The sequence below is a fragment of the Dama dama genome, chromosome 21 (genome assembly GCF_033118175.1).
Source record: "Dama dama isolate Ldn47 chromosome 21, ASM3311817v1, whole genome shotgun sequence".
Lineage (NCBI taxonomy): Eukaryota > Metazoa > Chordata > Mammalia > Artiodactyla > Cervidae > Dama > Dama dama.
Window position 1 is genome coordinate 62,837,153 of NC_083701.1, and position 16,537 is coordinate 62,853,689.

Sequence of the window (16,537 nt, forward strand, 5' to 3'; positions counted from 1 at the left end):
CATTTTTTAAAAGAAGATCTACAAAGGCAATAAGCACAAGAACCTGATAAGGAAAGAGTTAATATTTTTTTGACTTGGAATATAATGGATTTTAAGGGAAATCCTGAAGTGGAATTTTTCATCAAATAACAAGCTTTAAAAAAAAATTCTGACATTGACCATAAATTTGTAATAATTGCAGTGTAACAGTGGTAGGACTCACAGAAGTCCAAACAACAGCATCAGCTACAATTACAAAATATATTTTATGAAATGCAGAAACAATACTGAAACACTTAGGTTTGGCATGCTAAAGAGCGTTATTAACTATTCTTCTGGCAGTGAAATATTAGAATGTGGAAAAAGTTTCTCCACCATTTCCTACCTGCTGGCCATATTCCACTCGAGAGCTGGATTCTGAGAGTTTCTTTCCGTCTCTGTGAGCACCCCTCCTGTGCCATTTTCCTTTTCTGGCTTCAGTTGATCCCACTGAGCAGTACCAATATTGATAGAATGCAGATCTATTTGGTATTGTCGGTCTTCAATCTCTGACCCAGGGTCTCGAAGAATTCCTAAATTCAAGGCTCTTCTGTAAAGACAGTGAAGAAAAGTAATCAGATAAAATAAGTATTTTATGCTTATTTTGCTCTCTAACATCTTGCTTTTATCAACCCCCCCACCCTTTGGATTACCAGATTAATGAAATCTATGAAGCAGGTATTATAAACTTACACATACTAATGATTTAAAAATGTATCAAAAAGTTAGCACTCAGTGTATCTACTCTATAATAAGTTCTTACATATTCTCAGCCCTGTTATTTTTCTAAATAAATACAGTTACAAATATGATTTAAATCCTTGAGCTGTTGTAAGGTTGTATTACTACCTCCTTTTCTACTAAAGAGAAAATAATACCGAGTGGTTGAAAGACTTAGCCAAAGTTAACTGAGTTAGTATGTGGACAAAACTGCAAGTTAAATCCAGGTTTTGCTTCAAAACCCTGTCTTCTTTCCAATGTTAAACGTCTAATTTTTTTCCTCAGTACTTTGATGTCTTGTTAGGAAAAGAGTTGAAGCTTTGTGAATTTATTTAATTCCCCTACCCTTTGCCTTTAGTCCTTTATATAACCCACTGTGACGTAGACTAAATCATTGACAAGACTTCACTGCTTACTTATGTAGAAATACAGTAAGGATTACTGGCCCATACAGAGTTGGACCTTTCATCTTATTGGCCCCAAGGCTAAGAAAATGAATAAAATTATCAGCAGCTTAAAGCTAGATTAGAGAAAGTGAATGGTTAAATTTTTCATGAAGGTTTTAGAATGAAATAGCAAGGCAGTGTGGTAGGATAAGAAGAATAGGGTTTGGGATTTGCAGTCCAGGTAAGTTTAAGTTTGTGTGAACTTTTAAAAATTGGGAATTTTTCAGTTATATTGGTTCATAAACTCTTTAAAATGAGTAACCAAAAGGAAAGTAACATTTTTCCTCCATGAAAGTTTCAATCAATAAAAAACTGAAATTACATTGAGGATAAAAATAGTTGTTACTAATACAGACACAATTGCAGTGATTAGAAAAAAATACAATTAGTTGTACCAATTGAACACTAATAAAACAAATTAGTGGAGGGAGAGGGAAGAAATCACTTGAGTCCTAGTGTGAAAATTATAGAGAGACAGACAGTATGAATGTGATCAAGACTATGTCTTGGCTAAGTAAACAGTGAGGGTCAGACCATGTCCGGAAGTTGGTCAAATACTGATGGAAGGTGGATGACTACTGAGACTCAAGACGGCAGGTGTCCCCAGACACATAGGAATGGAGATGGCATGCATGAGGCCAGGCAAGGTGACGGATGAGACTAATGAATTCAAATGAAGAGAAGAGGAGGGAGGGGACTGCAAATGAATGATGAGATAGCTCAGGTATGGAAATATTAATATCACACGGTGTTGCAATAAGGAAACAGGAAAGAAACAGGTGTTGGTCAAGAAGTCATAGTGGGAGGCAGAGAAACAGATAGATGGAGTCTCAGTATTCCGAAGGAGAGTGTTGAATCTAATTTTCATTTTCTTTCTTCTAACTTAGAAAAGTTCTATCTAGGAAAGAGCACACAAGGAAAGGAGGCCTAAAGTTTTACATGAACCCAAAGAATGGGTTGTGAACATTTTCATTTTGCCTTAATGAAGGTAAAGAAAACGAGAGTGAATGCAGGTGCAGGTGGGGGGTGGGGAGTAACCTTGTGAATACCCCTATTTTGGCAGAATGTTCATTCATTTGGATACTGGTGTAATTTTGTTAATTCTAAAGACCCATTGCAAACTTCACTATTTTAAAAATTGTATCTATCTATTTTTGGGTCTTCGTTGCTATCTATTTTTGGGTCTTCGTTGCTACACGCTGGCTTTCTCTAGCTGCAGCGAGCTGAGGCATCTCCTCAGTTGTGGTACATGTGCCTCTCAATCATTGTGGGCTTCTCTTTTTGCAGAGCAAGGGCTCTAGGGCACATGGGCTTAAGGAGCTGTGGCTCCTGGGCTTAGCTGCCCCACAGCACGTGGGATCTTCTTGGACCAAGACCGAACTCGTGTCCCTTGCAATGGTAGGTGGACTTTTAACCACAGGACCACCAAGTCAGTCCCTCAAACTTCACTTTCTAAGAAGCCTTTCCTGACCACCCTTTCTTCAAACTCCCTTTCCCCCAAATCTGTGCTCTTACGGTCTTTCTAAACTTAGAAGTACAAGAACATCACAATCACATGTCAGTCTTTCTCAAAATAGTGTAAATTTCTCCACCCCCCAATTATTTTTTTTTACGCCCCCCCCCCAATTATTTTTATTAGTTGGAGGCTAATTACTTTACAATATTGTAGTGGTTTTTGCCATACACTGACATGAACCAGCCATGGATTTACATGTGTTCCCCATCCTGAACCCCCCTCCCCCCTCCCTCCCCATCCCGTCCCTCTGGGTCTTCCCAGTGCACCGGCCCCGAGCACTTGTCTCATGCATCCAACCTGGGCTGGGGGTCTGTTTCACACTTGATAATATACATGTTTCGATGCTGTTCTCTCAGATCATCCCACCCTCGCCTTCTCCCATAGAGTCCAAAAGTCTGTTCTATACATCTGTGTCTCTTTTTCTGTCTTGCATATAGGGTTATCGTTACCATCTTTCTAAATTCCATATATACGCATTAGTATACTGTATTGGTGTTTTTCTTTCTGGCTTACTTCACTCTGTATAATGGGCTCCAGTTTCATCCACCTCATTAGAACTGATTCAAATGAATTCTTTTTAATGGCTGAGTAATATTCCATTGTATATATGTACCACAGCTTTCTATGTAAATTTCTTGAAGTTAGAAACTACATTTCCTATTAATCGATTAGTAAATGCTGTTTCAAGTCACTGATTTGAACTGAACAAATCTTTGCAAATCTCAATTGGACACAGGATATGTCTACAGCAACAAGAACACCCAGTCTTTACACAGTAAACTTCTGCTGTAGGGCCACATAGACTCTGACATGGAGCAACTGTCTTCGGCACTTGGTAGCCTAGCTTATTTTCCTAGATTATTATTCCCATATAAAAATTACATTTACTCAAACTAGCCAGTGCTTTCTGTTGTTGCTTAGTTACTCAGTCGTGCCTGACTCTTGCAACCCCACAGACTGCAGCTCGCCAGGCTCCTCTGTCCATGGAATTTTCCAGGCAAGGATACTAGAGTGGGTTGTCATTTCTTTTTCCAGGGAATCTTTCAGACCCAGGGATCAAACTCGTGTCTCCTGCATTGGCAGGCAGATTCTTTACCACTGAGCCATCAGGGAAGACCCCATGCTTTCTACATTTTACATAAATTCCCTAAGTCTACTTTTAAAGAAAACCAAAATACTTTTAAGAATCCCTTTTTAGAAAGAGAAGGTGTGTTTGGAAATAAAATCAGTGCTATATTAAAAGATAACCAAAACAACCTAGCTCAGCATTAACATCGGCCTTTCTATTTCTCTTGGCACATGGAGAAACTGCAAAATTACGAGATAAAAAACAGAAAAACACTGAATTTCATCAAAGTTTTCACCTATGCTTAAAATGTCCCATATTTAACCTTGACCTTAAATCAAGCTATTTTCTTCTTATCATCTATCTGTGGAAAACATGACTTTCCACTGGTTCGTCTTCTCAACACAAAAATTGATTGTATATTGAGCAATAGCTTAACACTTTTAACATGCCAATTTCAAAATTTTAAAAATCAGGATTTGAGATTTTATATTTTCTCTGTTTTCTTTTAAAATTAAAATATATGTCATTTTAACCTGATTTGAAAGTTTACAGAAATGTACAATATTTGGGTATGTAAATCCAACTTAAAAGTTAATTGCAGAACCACTTAAATATGAGTTGTAGAAAATAGGATAAGCAAATGACTCATGAACTCTAGTCTCAAATTTTCCAATGATCATGAGCTTGGAGAAATTATTTTACTTCTCTGTTTTAATTATGTCAATGTTAAAACTATTATAGAAATAAATAAAATGTATGACTGAAAATTAAACCATTCATGTGCTTAGTCACTCAGCCATGTCTGACTCTTTGTGACCACATAGACTCTAGCCCGACGGGTTCCTCTGTCCATAGAGATTCTCTCTAGGCAAGAACATTGGAGTGGGTTGCCACATGCTCCTTTGGGGGATCTTCCCAACCCAGAGATTGTACCCAGGTCTCTTGCATTCCAGGCAGATTCTTTACTGTCTGAGACACCAGGGAAGCCCATGAATACTAGAGTGGGTAGTCTATCCCTTCCTCCAGGGAATCTTCCCGACCAAGGAATCAAACCAGGGTCTCCTGCATTGCAGGCAGATTCTTTACCATCTGAGCCACCAGGCAAGCCCAAACTATTCATAAAGAGGTCCATTATAAATTTTATGACCATTCCTGGAGTACATTATCTTATATGGTTCTGAATGAATAATTCAACCCAACTACCAACTAATCATAGATGCACAGGCACCAAGAGAAAACAAAGTCAACTCTTCTAATTACAAAAGAACTATTAATGAAAACTATAAAGATAAATGCTCTTTAATATTTCTATGGCTACCTGTAACCAAAATATGGCATATTAGAAAATCTGAGTGAATCTTCTGACTGAAGTAACTAAAATGCTTGAAGACAATTTAAAGCATCTTTTAAAATACATTTCAGAGCTGGCTAGAGAATAGAAGGTGCAAAGTCATCACAAAAAATGTGAGAACAGGAACACTAAAAAATGAGCACCAGCCAAAACCAGCTTTTCCTCTTAGGATTTCTGCTGAATCCTACAGTGATTTTCTGCTAAGTGCATAGGAGGAGATAAAGCTCAAGGCCCACCTAAGGAGATGGATAAAGTGAAGCTGCTCAGTCATGTCTGACTCTTTGCAACTCCGTGGACTGTAGCCTACCAGGCTCCTCAGTCCATGGGATTCTCCAGGCAAGAATACTGGAGTGGATTACCATTTCCTTCTTCAGGGGAGCTTCCCAACCTAGGGATTGAACCCGGGTCTCCCGCATTGGCGGCAGACACTTTAACCTCTGAGGCACCAGGGAAGCCCAAATAGAAGACTGCATAGAAAGCTGGGGTTATGAAGGTCTTGAAACGGTGATTTAAAAACAGCTCTCCTAGGATGACCTGTGACAGAACAGTTCTGCGTCTTGTGATGGTGGTTACATGAATGTACATATGTGATAAAACAGCACTAAACTATACTCACACATATAGACATATAGATACAAATGATTAAAAATAGAACTAGTGAGGGAATTCCCTGGTGGTCCAGTGATTAAGACTCTGAGCTCCCAATACAGGGAGCATGGGTTTGACTCCTGGTTGGGGATTACATCCCACACGCCATCTGTTACGGCCAAAAATCCAAAGAACAAACAAACAAACAAAAAACAGAAAAAAAAAAAAAGCTTGTGAAATCTGAATACAACTGTGGATTGTACTGATTCAATATCCTGGTTTTGATATTGTACTATATACAATTCTTTCTAGGTGGCATGTAGTGGTAAAGAATCCATCTGTCAATGCAGGAGATATAGGTTCGATCCCTGGGTCAGGAATATCCCCTAGAGTAGGAAATGGCAACACACACCAGTATTCTTGCCTGGAGAATTCCATGGACAACTCATGGGGTTGCAAAGAGTTGGACACAACTGAGCATGCATGCACTATTCCTATAGTTATGCAAGAAGTCATGCAAGATCTAAAACCATAAAACTTCTAGAAGTAAACAAAGGGGTGTATGCTCTATGATATTGGTCTTGGCAATGATTTTTTGGATTTGACATGAAAAACATAACAAAAGCAAAAATAAACAAGTGTGATTACATAAAACTAAAACTCTACTCAGCAAAGAAAATGGTCAACAAAATGAAAAGTCAACCTCCAGAATGAAAATATTTCCAAATTAAATGTCTGATAAGGGGTTATATCCAAAATATAGGAGGGATTCATATAATTCCATAGAGAAAAAAAAAGAAAACAAAAACATCCAATTAAAAAATTGGCAAAGGATCTGAACAGATATTTTCCCAAAGAGATGTAATTGGCTAAAAGGTACATGAAAAGGTGCTCACTAGTCATCAGGAAAATGCAAATCCAAACCATAATGAGATTTTCACCTCATACCTGTTAGGATATCCATTAGCAATAAGACAAGATGTAATAAATGTGGGAAGGATATGGAAAAAAGGAAACCCTTGTACACTGTTATTTGGAATGTAAACTCAAACAACCCCTATGTAAAACAGAACAGAGGTTCCTCAAGAAATTAAAAGCAGAATCAGCATACGGCCCCGCAATCTCGTTTCTGGGTATATATCCAAAATAAATCATTAATCTCAAGGAGACATCTGTACTTCCCCGTTCATGGCAGCATTCCTCAAAAGCCTCTTCCATACCTTGAATGGAAGCAACCTAACTGTCCCTCAATGAATCAATAAACAGATCAAGAAAAGATAGCATATGCAGTTGACCCTTGAACAATTTGGGGTTTAGTGGCACCAACTCTCTTTTCTATAGCCACAGTTCCTCTTTATCAGTGGTTCTACATTCACAGTATTTACTATTGAAAAAAAGAGTATATGAGTGGATCCATGACACAGTGTTGATGGGTCAACAGTACATACAATGAATTTTTATTCAGCCTTAAAAATTCCTGTCATTTGTGAATATCTATGTTTTTATCTACATCTTATTTATATTATGCTGAGTGAAATAAGCCAGAGAAAAACAAATATTGAATAGTATCACTTAACATGTGGAAATTTTTAAAAAGTCAAATTCATAGAAACAGAGAACAGAAAAGTGGTTGCCATGGGCTAAAGGGTTGGGGAAATAGGAAGAGGTTGGTAAAGGGGCACAAATTTTCAGTTATAAAATGAATAAAGTCTGAGGATCTAATGTATCACATCATGGTGACTACAGTGGACAAGACAATTGTAAAACTGGAATTTGCTAAGAGAGTAGGACTTAAATGTTCTACAGACACAAAAGGGTAAGTATGCCAGGTGATGGATATGCTAACTCAATGAGGGAGTCCTTTCACAATGTATAAATATATCAAGTCATAAAGTGTACACTTCGAATATCTAACAATATTATTTGTCAATCATCATGCGGAAAAGTTTACACTGAAGGGAACTAGTTAAAGGGGACACGGAGTATGTATTTACAACTTGGTGGAAATCTGTAAGTATTTACATCTTAAAAAAATTTAAAACATAGAAAAAAGCCCTGCTAGGGTCCATGTTAAAAAAAGACAAGGTAACTTTATCAAGTTATCCATCTTGACCTTAGCGTTAGCACAAGGTGAAGAGGTAAAAAAAAATTCCCTGTAAGACTTTGCCATCAAAGACAGCACCTTGTGGTTTGAGCTGCTAATGCGGCATGAAAAAATTTTAATTTGGAGAAGCTTGTCCCAGGTAGACAGTGCTACCAGATGACAGGTAAAAGCAAATTCTCTTAAGATGAACTCAATCTCGACTCAAAGAATTTTCACAGATTTGTTCCAAGCAAAATGAGATACTAAATGGGCTGGAGAAACAGACATTTGAAGACTTCAAGAACTGGATTAGTAGACATGAAATATAACTGTTTATAAAGAAGAAAAATGGTTTTCAAACTATGAGCAGGCTCAAGATATACAGATAGCAAATAAGCATAATGAAAAGATACTCCATGCCATATGTCATCAGGAAGAAGCAAATTAAAACAAAGAGATACAATTACACACCTATTAGAATGGCCAAAATCCAGAAGACTGACAACACCAGATGCTGGTGAGGACGTGAAGCAACTAGAAATCTCACACACTATTGGTAGGCATGCAAAATGGTATAGCCACTTTGGAAGATAGTTTGGCAGTTTCTTACAAAACTAAATATACTCTCACCATATGACCCAATAATTGTACTCCTTGGTCTCTAGGCAAAGGAGTTGAAAACATGTCTATACACATACAGGTGCACATCAATGTTTATAGCAGTTTTATCCATAATTGTCAAAACTGGAAGCAACCAAGATGTCCTTTTGGAGAAGGACATGACAATCCACTCCAGTATTCTTGCCTAGAGAATCTCATGGACAGAGGAGTCTGGTAGGCTACAGCCTAGGGGGTCTCAAAGAGTCAGATGCAACTGAGCAACTAACACACTGGTGGCTCAGACAGTAAAGAATCTGTTTGCAGTGCGGGAAACCCAGTTTTGATCCCTGGGTCGGGAAGATCCTCTGGAGTAAGAAATGACAATCCATCCAGTATTCTTGCCTGGAAAATTCCATGGACAGAGGAGCCTGGTGGGCCACTGTCCACGCAGTCTCGAAGAGTCAGACACGACTGAGGTATATCACGAAAGATGTTCTTTAATACAGGGATGTGTAAATAAATTGTGGTAAATCTTATTATTCAACACAAAAAGGAAATGAGCTATCAAGCCAAGAAAAAAAACAACATAAAGAACATTAAGGACATAAAGTGAAATAAGTTAATCTGAAAAGGCTATATACTTTGACATGAATCAACCATGGATTTACGGTATTATAAAGTGATTAGCCTCCAACTAATAAAAATAAATTGAAAAAAAAAAAAAAAAAAAGAATCCACCTGCAATGCAGATCTGGATTCAAGAAAAAAAAAAAAAGGCTATATACTGTATAATTTCAAGTATATGTCATTTTGGAAAAAGTAAAACTATGGTGACAATGAAAAAACAATTGCTAAAAGGGGTTGGTCAGTGGGAGGACTTTGAGGGCAGTGAAAACAGTCTATGTGATGCTATAATGATGGACGCATGTCTTATCATAAATGTGTCCACACCCACATGGTAGTGCTAGTGGTAAAGAACCTGCCTGCCAGAGCAGGAGACACAAGATAATGCGGGTTTGATTCCTAGATCAGGAAGATCAACTAGAATAGGAAATGGCAACCCACCCCAGTATTATTGCCTGGAAAATTCCATGGACAGAGGAGCCTGGCAAGCTATAGTCCACGGGGTGGCAAAGAGTTGGATACGACTGAGCCCACAGGGAGATAACACAGTGAATTCCCACTCATGGAGGTACTACTTGCAGAGATAACATTCTTCTACAATTGTTGAAAAACAGCAAACCTTAAAAGAAGCAGCCCAGGGAAGCTCAAGAATTAATAAGAAAGAAACTGGTAAATATATGGGTAAAACTAAACACAGTATCTTTAAAATATTAAATAATGCCCAAATTATGAGGCAAAATCAAACTAAAAATAAGACTCTGGACAATGATAGTGTATAAACTAGGGGATCAGGTAATTTAAGATACATGTACATGTGTGTGCTCAGTTGTGTCCCCCTCTTTGTGACCCCATGGACTGTAGTCTGCCAGACTCCTCTGTCCATAGAGTTTTCTAGGCAAAAACACTGGAGCAGGCTGACATTTCCTACTTCAGGAGGGTCCTCCCAACCCAGGGATGGAACCTGTGTCTCTTGTATTTCCTGCACTGGCAGGCAGACTCTTTAATTTGAGGTAAAGTATTCTAAATTCCTTGTATTTGAGAGGAAGGGGGATGAAGACAAAGATATTTAACTTCAGACTTTGTTAAGCACACCTGCTAAAATAGCCAGACTTTGTTAAGCACACGTGCTAAAATAGCCAGAGTAATAACGAAAATAATAGACATGGAACACATAACTTTAAAATAAGTGGGGTAGAGATTAGAATGTAAGAAAAGAAAAAGAGCAGAAAAAGTTGGACAAATAGCTCATAATAAGAATAAATCCAAAAATAACTACTGTCAGAGTAAATATAAATGATTTAAGCTGTCCAATTAAAAGATAAAACTTCAGATTGGTTTTAACAAACCACAGTTTTATTCTGTTTTTAATGAAATATACCTCAACGTTAAGTGCACAGGAAAATTAAGAGTCAATAAATGGAAAAAATATATGGAGGCCAAAAGAAAGATGGAGTAGTTATATTGACATCTGACAACAAAAAATTTAAGGAAAAAAAAATTATGATAGGCTTGTTACCTGAATTTAAAAGATCCAATGCTTGAAGTTAAGACAATTTTTAAATTTGTTTGGAATGATATAAACTTGACACATGTAAAAGAAAAATGGACACATCCGCAAAGAGAAATTGACAAATGTATCCACCCATGGTGGAAAATTTTAACCTACCTCTCTCAGTAATGAATTGACTAAGTACATTACAAAAAAAGTCAAATACAGAAAATTTTAAAAATACAGTTAAATAAATCTGATGAAATGGACATTTATATAATACTGTATCCAACAAATGTAGAATAACAATTTTTGTCAAAGCCATAGGAACATTTTTTGAAACCAAGTACCTGGGAGGTAATAAAACTAGCCTCAGCACATTTCAGCAGGTTAGTATCATGCAGACTAAATCCTCTGGGCATAAAACAATTAAGTTAGGCATTTTATTTTAAAGAAAGGATCTGGAAAATTGACTGTAGTTTTAGATTTAAAAACACACTTCTATGTTAAGTCAATCTCTGGACCCAAAAAAAAGAAATGCTTAAAAACAAAATAAAAACAAAACGTGCATTAAAGGTTGTGGGATGCAATTAAAGTGGCACTTTGAGGGAAATTTATTGTCTAAGATGTTTTAGCAAAAAAAGAAAGGCTCAAAATTAATGAGTCAAATATAAAAAGGCAAAATAAACTAAAATGGGGGGGAGGGAGGAAAAAAAGAGCAGAAATAAATGAAACAAAAAAGGCAGAGAAAATCAACAGAGCCAAAAAGAGACAAATTTAGCATCAAGGGGGAAAAAAAAGAGATAAAGAATGAAGTCCAATAAATTATATTTGCAATAAAAAAGGAAACAAAACTATGATGTTCCGGAGATTAAACAGATAATAAGAGATTAGGAAGATTTGAAGCAATAAAGATTTTACAATTTGTTTTGGAAAAAAATCTATCCTACTTATCACTGTCCCTGGAAGGCAATTTCTTATCCCTTTCCCCAATGGGATGAACATAAACATTGTCTTCTCATTTCTTCCACCAAACATAATGTTATTTCTAATATAGCTCTTTTTCTAGATAAAAATGATCATTTAAAATCTATATCCTGATAGTATAAAACTACTGGCAATACAGTAACTGGTGAAAAACAACCAAGGTCTTCCCCTCCCCACCCCCCCCCCCACTTTTTTTTTGGTCTCAGTCAAGACTGTCAAAAGTACATCCTCCTACCTAAATAGCCCTGTCTCCAATGAGCTAAGTTGCATTCGTTCATTTAAAGACTATTTAGTGGGCTGCCTGCTAGGTCCTCTGACAGGGCCTGAGGATACTGAGTCTCTATTTTCAAATAGACAGAGGCAATTACGAAATTGTCAGTGTCAAACAAGGTTAGGTAGAGTGCAATTGGAAACACACAGGAGGGACACCTGACCCAGATCTGAGGAGCCTAGAAAAGAGGAAACAGTGTTAAAAGGAGGTCAAAAAGAGCCCAATCTCATTTACCACAAGGAAGAAAGTACTTAGGCAGCAGAAACGACAGGTTCAAAGTTGTGAGAGTGCAGTCCATCCAGAAACCTTGAAAGGCTCTGAACGGCTGGAGTAGAGACAGCATGGAAGGAAGTAAAGCCATAAGGCTGGAGAGGCTTTAAGCCAAAGACAGGCCATTCTTCACAAAGTGTGAGTGGCCTGTAGCAGACCCTGCTTTGGGGATGGCCCACAAAACTAGACACATCACAGAAACCTCAGTAAGTATTCGGGAAAAAACCATCCACTCTTATTCTCTCCTAAGCCTTTACAAAACATGTCGAATAGAAATGAATTGCCTGCAAAACAGAAAAAGAGACACAGAAATACAGAACAGACTTTTGAACTCTGTGGGAGAAGGTGAGGGTGGGATGTTTCAAAAGAACAGCATGTATACTATCTATGGTGAAACAGATCACCAGCCCAGGTGGGCTGCATGAGACAAGTGCTCGGGCCTGGTGCACTGGGAAGACCCAGAGGAATCGGGTGGAGAGGGAGGTGGGAGGGGGGATCGGGATGGGGAATACGTGTAAATCTATGGCTGATTCATATCAATGTATGACAAAACCCACTGAAATGTTGTGAAGTAATTAGCCTCCAACTAATAAAAATAAATAAATAAATAAATAAAAGGGGAAAAAAAAAAAAAAAGAAATGAATTGCCTGGAAAGTGAGAGCAAGAGATTTGTCCCAGACAAAGCACATATTAGGGATGGCCGACAGGTTAGGCTTGCCTAACAAAATGGCATTTTCTCCTCTGTCAAAAAGCTTATAGAAATTATGCAGTAGCAGAGTAGTCAAGAGCAGAGAAAGAAGTGAGCTTCTGTCTTAATTATAAAATGGGATAATATACAGAGAGCCTAGCACAAAACTAGACACACCACAGAAACCTCAGTTAAGTGTTAGGGAAAAAATCATCTGCTCTTATTCTCTCCTAAGCCTTTACAAAACATGTCAAATAGAAATGAATTGCCTGGAAAGTGAGAGCAAGAGATTTGTCCCAGACAAAGCACATATTAGGATTCTGAAAAACAAATTCTTGAGCAAACAGAGCGCCATGGAGCCAGAATTTAATTAATCCAACTGAATAAATTCTACCCACATTTAATCTATTTCATCAATCAGAGAATATTTTAACATTAATAGCATGCTCATCAGTATGTAATAAACCCCTTAAGACAAAAAACATTTTATCAGGGAAAATCTAGGCCAATTAAAAATACAGTTGTATCTCTAAAAAAAAAAGTCATTTCCCCAACAAATTTTTAGCCTCCTGAGAGATCAAATCCAGTAAATAATGTATCTCCTCTGCAGACAGTTTTCCAAGTATAAAAATCTAAATTATTATTATAAATAATAAAGGTAGGCCATTTGACTTATTAGTTTAATATAAAGATTAAATATATTTCAAAGCAATAGCTAATATTTACAAACTGTAGAAGTTTGATTTGATTTCGCTCTGATAAAAATAAAGGATAACCATTTCAAATTTAGATAATAAAATGTAATTTTTCTTTCTTATTACATGATCCATATTATTTTTAATTCTTGATAGTCAGAAAACATACAGAGGTGCACTGATTTACTTCATTATCCAAAAAGCATTTTATTTTTTCCTTAATTTGAATAATCACTAATTTTTATTCTTTAAAGTATAAGATATGCCCACTTTGTTGTATGCATACTTAAAAATCAATTCCAGTAATTAAAATATAGAATATTCAAAGTACTGTTTTTCAATACTAAATTAAGAAAACATACTCAAAATGTTTTCATTTAAATATCATGCACTTTTATCAGGCAATATTAGAACAAGATGTCTTAGAAAAGATACATTTCACATCTCACGGTACACTAGATATTTAAATATAAATATATAAATGGTTACAGACATAAGATTTGAAATAATTTAATTTTTCTCAAAGGCTGGAAATCATTGTACAGCTTTTAAAATGCTATTTTCCCTAAGTGAGGACTTTATAACTAAAAATAGCCTAAAAGTGAAAAACAGTTTGACTGCAAAGCCAAAAATTAAAGCATATTTTATTCAACAGAGCTTTAATTTATTGTACCACATTTTCACAGCACAAGAAACAGTTGCAAAATTATTTAAGAATTCTAATATAATGCTACTTTACTAGGGAAGTAATCATAGGAAAAGAACTTTATGGCTTTGGTGAGGACCAGAATGCTTAACAATATTTGCCTTAAAAAATACAGCCACAATTCTTGATAAGAAAAGCTTCATATTATTTCCTAACCAACTTCTTCCTAAAAATATTTGACATAAACACGAACCAAATTTTCTTGTCTCAACTTCACATCCCTCTAAAAGCTCTATGAACTTTGCTCTTTCTCCTTATTGTAGTCTTTAAAACCTTTTAGCAATTCAAATCAGGAAAGGGAGTGAGTCAAGATGCCCATAACTTCCTTACCCTAACACAAAAAGCTGCTTTATTAGCTAAAATGTAGGAGTTATAATTGTAATTGCTTTGCCCTTCCGAAACTCATCTCCCATACCATTTTGAACCATTCAGCAGGTGGTGTAGGAGGATAAACTCAAGTCTGAAATAGTTGGTCAATGGTATAATCATAAGGAACCAAAGAAGACTTTAAGTATATAACAGGAAACATAGCTTTAATGTTTTCCTTTTTAAATTGATTTAGTCTGGGTCAGGCCTTTTGTATGTTTACATAAGAAACAGCTCATGCTGAACCATTTACTGCTTACTGCTGAATAGGCATATCTTTGGAACTCACTGTAAAGAAGCAAAATTCATTACTTACAGCTCAGTTGAGATCTACAAAATGTTAAACAAGCCAGAAAATAGGAATGTAAAAAGAAGTAAAATTTATATGTCTTGATTAAAATAAATGCTTACATTTTTATCAAGTCTTCATAAGTGACAGTAATCTTAAGAGCATATAAGGCAGGGGGTATAAATGGCTGACCATCAAGCTGAGACCAACTGCTGATTTCCACGACCAATGACTTAGGGCAGGGGTTCTCATCTTCAGAATGCAAAAGAATAACCCGGAGTTTGTTAAAAAGTTAAGTTTCCAAATCTACAGAAATTTTGATTTAGCACGTCTGGACTAGGGCTGAGGAATATGCCTGCACCCTTATTCTTTTTTTTTTTTTAAACAACCTAAACCAGCATCCTTATTGATTCCAAAAACCACTTTCTGATACTTACAGCATCATACCTCTTGGAACAGCCTACCTCTGCTCCCTTAACTGAAAGGAGCAAGGACAAGGACCAGTAAATCTGAGGCTACTTTACTTACAGAACAGAGAAATTTGTATTTGTACTGCCTCTTTCACCCAACTGTTCGGGAGAAGCATCTCTTCTCTTTGAGGCCAAGATCTCTGTTGGTTCACTTCACTCTTCAAGTCTAGGTCAGTGTCTGTTTTCGCAGCAGCTGGTACTCAGCCATACGACTTGGTACATGGTAGGCTTTTTATATATTAAAGTTGAATAAATAACAAATACTCTTCTTTACTCCCTTCACTTCCCTTGAAGACTTCACTCAATCTTTTTTTTTCTTTTTCTCACCTGCAACTTTACCATTCAAGCTAAAATATATTCAAGTTTTTCTCCTTGTAAGAGAGAAACTCTCTCCCTAAGACCCTGTATACCTGCTCTGGCTACCACCTTGTCACATTCCATTTTAAATATAAATTTCCTTAGCTCCTACAGTAGCTGCCCTATTTAGTTTCTCCTCTAACCAAGAGCAATCAGGTGCCATCCTTATTTTTCCTGTGAAATTTTCCTGGAAAATATCCTCAACTTTTAGATTTTCTAATTACCAGAGCCAGTGAATGATTTTCAGTCATTAGCTTACCTAACCTTTCGTGGCATTTGACCATTCAAAATGGCAGTACAGCGGGCTGGTGAAAAGCAGATAGCACAGTTAGCATGCCTGGATTCGTAATTCCAGCTCTGCCACCAACCACTGGATGCCTTTGGGTAAATTAAAGTTTCAGTGCTTCATCTTATTCATCTGAAAAGTGAAGTCATTGAGGAGTCAATTGAGTTAGGTATGTATGCTCAGTCGTGTCTGACTCTTGGCAACTGCATGGACTGTAGCCAGCCAGGCTCCTCTGTCCATGGAATTTTCCAGGCAAAAATATTGCCATTTCCTTCTCCAGGGAATCTTCCCGACTCAGGGATCTAACCCATGTCTCTCCCGCCTCCTGCACTGGCAGGCAGATTTTTTTTACCAGCTGAGCTACCAAAGAACTAATATACACAAAGCTATTCATACAGTCTTGCTTATACTTGAAATTTCTCTCCATGAGCTTCTATGGTTTCATACTCCCTCAACTGTCCTTCCTTAATCGCCTTTACTAGATTCTTTTCTTCTGTTTGCCCCTTCAATCATTAGTGATCACCAGGATGCTATTTTCAGTTGTATTTTATGCTTTATATGCATTCAGTAGCACAACTGACTCACAAATGACATCACATGTACTTCTCAATTGTATCTCCAAAGAAGAAGATAGGTTTCTCAGGATT

General features: G+C 36.9%; 1 protein-coding gene across 9 annotated transcripts in view; it reads right to left on the reverse strand.

Annotated features, from left to right (window-relative positions):
* VPS13B (vacuolar protein sorting 13 homolog B) overlaps positions 1-16,537 on the reverse strand; it is a 771,473-nt gene that overhangs the window by 300,382 nt on the left and 454,554 nt on the right. For all 9 annotated transcript variants that reach the window (XM_061123681.1, XM_061123682.1, XM_061123678.1 and 6 more), the window contains one exon: positions 365-568. In XM_061123681.1, coding sequence (XP_060979664.1) covers positions 365-568 — 204 coding nt within the window. The remainder of the gene's footprint in view (positions 1-364; positions 569-16,537) is intronic.